The following is a 5,083-nucleotide window of genomic DNA, read 5'->3' as shown; positions in this document are numbered from 1 at the left end:
CTCTGCCCAAGTTTCCTTATCGAAAAAATGGTGACAATAACGTCTGTTCCACTTCCTTCAAAAAAAAACTGTGAATCACCATACAAATGCTCACAAATTATTTCTGTTGTTCTGATTAACAAAATGGACTATTTAATGAAGGTGCCTTAACTACGAAGTCCACATAGCTTTCCTTGTATTAGTCTAACTCCTTGGAGCAGGCGGTCAGCAAACAACAGCACTGGAGCCAAACTCAACCCCTCAACTGTTTCACAACACAGCCACGCCTATTCCTGCACATGTCTATGGTTGCTTCCACACTACAGTGCAGAGATGAGTAGCTGTGACAGAGACAGCAGGGCCTGCAAAGTCTAAAATATATACTACCTGGCTCTTTACAGAAAAAATTTGCCAGCCCCCACCTTTCAGTAAACTCAGAGGACAAAGAGAGCAAGTAGCTAACAAGTCATAATAAATTTTGAATTTTCCTCAAACTGTACTATTTTCCATGTATATCTTATTTGTCAAAAGATTTAATATATTGTAAACAAACATATATAGAGAGAAAATCAATTAGAAAACCACTTCTTATAAATAATTAAAATATATTAAACCTGCAAAATCCAAAAAAGATACATACGCAAAAATGAATTTTTTGTTTTCTATATTTTTGAAGGATAATCTATAAGTTCCACAAAACTACCATTCTTCAATAAAGAAAAATCATAAAATTTTCCCCTCAAAATATCCAATATTTAAACTAAAATGTAAATAGAAGAAGGAAATAGCTCAGGATATAAGTGAAATATTCCCCGTGATTTCCAATGTGAAACTATTTATAACTATGGTCATCCCTCCCTTTTTTTTTTAAATTAAACTATTCTGCCAATCCTTTGTGGAGAACTGAGCTCTGATTTTGAAATGCTTTTGTAAGTAATTTTGCCCCTTTTTGTGTTTTGAATAGGCTACGTGTGTTCTGTTCCTAAACATCTGGTTCAATGCCAGAAAGGAAAGTGTGCAGCATGTTTTAACAAGTAGACTTCCTCTGTTTCTCAAAGCCTTCAAATATTTAGTTTCCAAATGAATATACTATAAGCCAAAAGAATTGCCACCCATTAGATCATGTTGTCATTGCTACTGTAAAGATTTACGATAAACGGAAGGAGGAGGAGCAGACGCTGTCGTCGATCATGGAGGAGGGGAAGCAGTGCCTAAAAAAAAGTAACTGAGGAAAGTAAAGCAAGAGAAAGCCAGGAAAGCCATAATAACCTATTAGGAATTGCCTTTCCCTCCCCCACCCCTTGTCTACAGCCCTCCAAAAAAGCCAGAAGATAATATTACTTATAGATAATAAAAAGTCAAAAGGTTTTAGAGATGGACTGAATTTTAGAAGTCACTAAATACAATCCCATTTATTTTATACATGAGAAAAACTGAGGCCCAGAAACATTAACTGGCATGCCCTGTGGATTAGCTAGTTGGTAGCAGGACCAGGACCAGAATCCAGTTTCCTGATCATCAGTTAAACACACTTCCTATTAGACTCAGTTCCCTGCCCTGTTAAACATAATGTGCCATTTGGCACGTAACAGCTAAATTCTTTTTAAAAGTATGCCCAAAGTACCCCTATCACAGCCAGGAAATTTACAATACACTTTTAAATCGTATCTCTGAGCACATGTTTTTTCCAAGTACAGACGATCAAAAATACAGCTTCCACTTCACCATAAAGCAGCAGAATAATCAAAGAACGAATATGGGCTTCAGGCTGTCCCTTGTATTTTGTCTTCATGGAAATCAGTTTGAAATAGACACCCCTCTCCACCCCCCTGCCCCCAGACACACACTCCCAAGACTAAACAGCAATATTCCATAAAAAGACCAGATCTAGCCAGTGTTATTATCTGTCTGACATTTGGGTTATTCTTGTGAGTAACTCATAAAGTAACGTGGGTGTCTGCGATTATTTGAGTACACATGGCAAACCATAATTGGTCAAAAAATAATAAAAGACATTTTTCTGTGGCAAAAATCCTGTATTTCATGACAACATGGCAGTATGACAGCACTCAATGGACCGCAATACTTTCTCCATTTACAAAAAAATAAAAGAGAAACAAAAACTTAAAAGAAGCAAAAAGCCTTTTTGCAGTCAGTAACCACTAGCTCATTTTAAAATTAAAGTTTCTGAGTGCTGACAGTAATCCACTAGTATATCTTTCCCCAAATCCATGTTATGAATCAATTTATAATTTAGTCTTATGATATATAACAGAAATGTGGCAAAGGATGCAGGTCTATATCCCTTTCTACAACCAAAGTACAGGTTTTTGAGAATATTTAGAGATGTTTTTTAAAGAACCGGTTCCTTATGAAGTAAAAATTTAAATTTCATCGTCACCTTCCAAATTTTATAATATGTGTCAAATCTCAAGCAAATTCTACTTATCACTGGGCCAATAAAATTTGACGCTGCTCAATGCGAGTTATGCATTAGGGTCTTAACCTAAAACCTATCCTCTTCTGTTCTACTATATACATTCCCATCACCGCACAGCTGCGAAACACTAAGCAATAAGGGGAAATTCTCTAGTTGCTATTTCTCTAACAAACCAAAAATCAGCTTAAAAATTATTCCAAAAGTAATTTCAAAGATCTCATGAAAGCAGCATATTTGTATTCACAGACAGAAACCCATTCAAGCAGAGAACAGTGTGAATGAAAGGGGTGCCTAAGCGTTACAATTTCATAACTCTCTACTCGGTAAGGACAGTTAGGGACCGTGGAGGAACTCACCCACTCGGAAGTTCGTGGCTGTCAGGGTGTCGGCAGCATGACCATTCTCACTAATGAGAGTGGTGGTGTTCCCCTTCTCACAGCTGTTCTGACAGCTGCCCTTGGTGCAGGTCACTTTACAGATGCTCGGAGTAAAGACCACCTTGATGCGGCCAGTGTGGTTACTCACTAGGAGCGGAGGCAGGGAGAAAAAGAACAACAAACACATCAGCTTAGTATCCATGAACTTGCCTTGGAAGGCTTAAAAAAGAAAAAAAGAAAAGAAAAGAAGCAAGAAGGGGAAAGAGAGAGCCCACAACCCGACAGGTTTAAGGAAAGAGGGAAGCCTTTAGTGCTCGCTGCTCTGTTTCCAGTGGTGTCTCTGAAACAGGAGTAGGAAGCTTAGCAAACAGAACTCTGGGATGCACTCCAAAACCACATTTGAAGTCGAGTCACTGGAGTGGGATTACTAACCACAATGCTGCACTTTATTCACGGGCAGACAAAGAGCAATACCCAGGGCACGACAGATTAAAGAGCCAACCCTGACAGGCAGATGTAATGCAAAGAGGTTGGCCATGCACCTAGTGCTGAATACACTCTTGTGTCCTCAACTTGCATACTTTCCCTGTTTCTCCACTTATTAAGTCACTATTTGCAGCCCGACCCCTGGAAATGTTTTAGGCATGCGGCATGTCTGAAAACATCTGTCTCAAATCTCCTGGCACTCTCAGCTGAAGTGATCAAATCCTGTGACGCAGCTGCGGGAGCCCTTTTCTTTTTCACAACTCCAGGGCATTATTTCTCCATATGAATTTATGCAATCTATATTTTGTTTTACTGTGAGCAGAGCCCCTCTAAGAAAAAGTGAGGCCAGGTCACAAGGATAAAGGGTTGCCACTGTTAAAATACCATCCTTGAGCTCTCACTCTTGCTACTCACAGACCACCTGAAGCAGGTATTTCTTTCATTCACGCAGCCTTCTCTTAAAAATCAAATAATGTGACCGCACAGCCAAGGCAAAACAGTATCACAAAATGGGCACTAGACTAAAAGTAGATTCTGGCTGAAATCCTGGCTCAACCATGGTGTGACTTTAGACATGTCATTTCACCTTTTCTCCAACACATGAGAGGATTGAAGCTGATGTTTTCGGCTAGTTCTAATTTTCGATGTCTTTATCAGGGGTCAGCAAGCTACAGTCCCAGGGCCAAACCTGGCCCACTGCCTGTTTTTGTAAATAAAGTTTTATTGGAATACAGCCACACTCATTCGTTTATATACTGTCTATGGCTGCTTTTATGCTATGACAGCAGAGCTGCACAGAGAACATATGGCTTCACCCAGACCTACCCTTCATGGCCAGGTCTCAATGTAAACTCTCTGGCAAACTGTAATAGAGAAACCCTGTTTTGATATCTCCATCTGTGCTATACCCCCAGCCAGGTCCTTTTTTTTTCCAGAAGCCCAGGCAGAAAGCAAAGATGGTAGCAGCAGCTGAAGAGAGACGGTTCATCCTGAGGCTTTACGGCTGGTAAGAAGCAGTGCCCTTCTTGATGCCTCTGTGTTACTGCAGTGGTCAAAGGGGAGACTGGCTCTGGGTCAGCCTTCCCGCTGCCATCTCTGCCCACCAGAAAAGCTTCCCTCACCCTTTATACTGCTTTGGTTTGACCTATATTATATCTTCATAAAGTCTTCCAAGATGCCTTTACAGACCCTCAACAAATTAAATTATGGTCAAAATCTGAGCTTGGAAACAAAGATCTCTAACCAAAGAAGCCACCAGAATTTCAAGGTTGGAATGTGGCCCCAGAGGTTTTCTGACACAACCATCTCTCATCCACTGCTTGAGTTCCATGTACCAAGTTGCCATCTAGCCTATCTCTGAACATCTCTACAGACAGGGAGCTCATCACCCACTAAGTACATTCTACTTGTGGGCAGTTCTCCTAGCAAGTGCTACTCTTTCTTGAGTGGAAACATGTTCTCACAGTCACTTACACCCATTAATCCTAATTCAGTTCTCCACAGTCTCATGATCTAACACCTCTTCCACATGACAGTCCTCCAAATACTCAACGTTAACGGCCACATCACCAGAGAAAGTTAAAATTAGGACTTGAAGCCACCAGCTGAATTGACCCTCTCACTGAACAGGAGAAGAAAAATGATTCCTCCAGAGGAGAAAGCCTGTCCACTATTTTCAAACATTTTTCCAAGAAAGTTTCTTCTTCACCAGTATATTCAAAGTTTCTTCTTCACCAGCGTCACCATATGTCTTCATTAAGGCATATTGTCACAGTGGGGAGATATCCTAGTGGCCAATCAG

The 5,083-nt window shown here is 40.3% G+C and overlaps 1 protein-coding gene across 6 annotated transcripts in view; it reads right to left on the bottom strand.

Annotated features, from left to right (window-relative positions):
• The window catches only part of LTBP1 (latent transforming growth factor beta binding protein 1), a 222,444-nt gene extending 219,437 nt beyond the window's left edge, over positions 1-3,007 (bottom strand). For 5 of the 6 annotated variants that reach the window (XM_063078349.1, XM_063078350.1, XM_063078351.1 and 2 more), the window contains exon 1: positions 2,776-2,998. In XM_063078349.1, coding sequence (XP_062934419.1) covers positions 2,776-2,998 — 223 coding nt within the window. Of the gene's footprint in view, positions 1-2,775 lie in introns of all 6 variants that reach the window. The other variant, XM_063078353.1, reaches the window with a different exon arrangement.
• Between the last annotated feature and the right edge of the window lie 2,076 nt (positions 3,008-5,083).

The sequence above is a fragment of the Cynocephalus volans genome, chromosome 14 (assembly GCF_027409185.1).
Source record: "Cynocephalus volans isolate mCynVol1 chromosome 14, mCynVol1.pri, whole genome shotgun sequence".
NCBI classification, from domain to species: Eukaryota; Metazoa; Chordata; class Mammalia; order Dermoptera; family Cynocephalidae; genus Cynocephalus; species Cynocephalus volans.
Note: the sequence above shows the minus strand (reverse complement) of the source record. Positions and strands in the feature narration are given on the sequence as shown.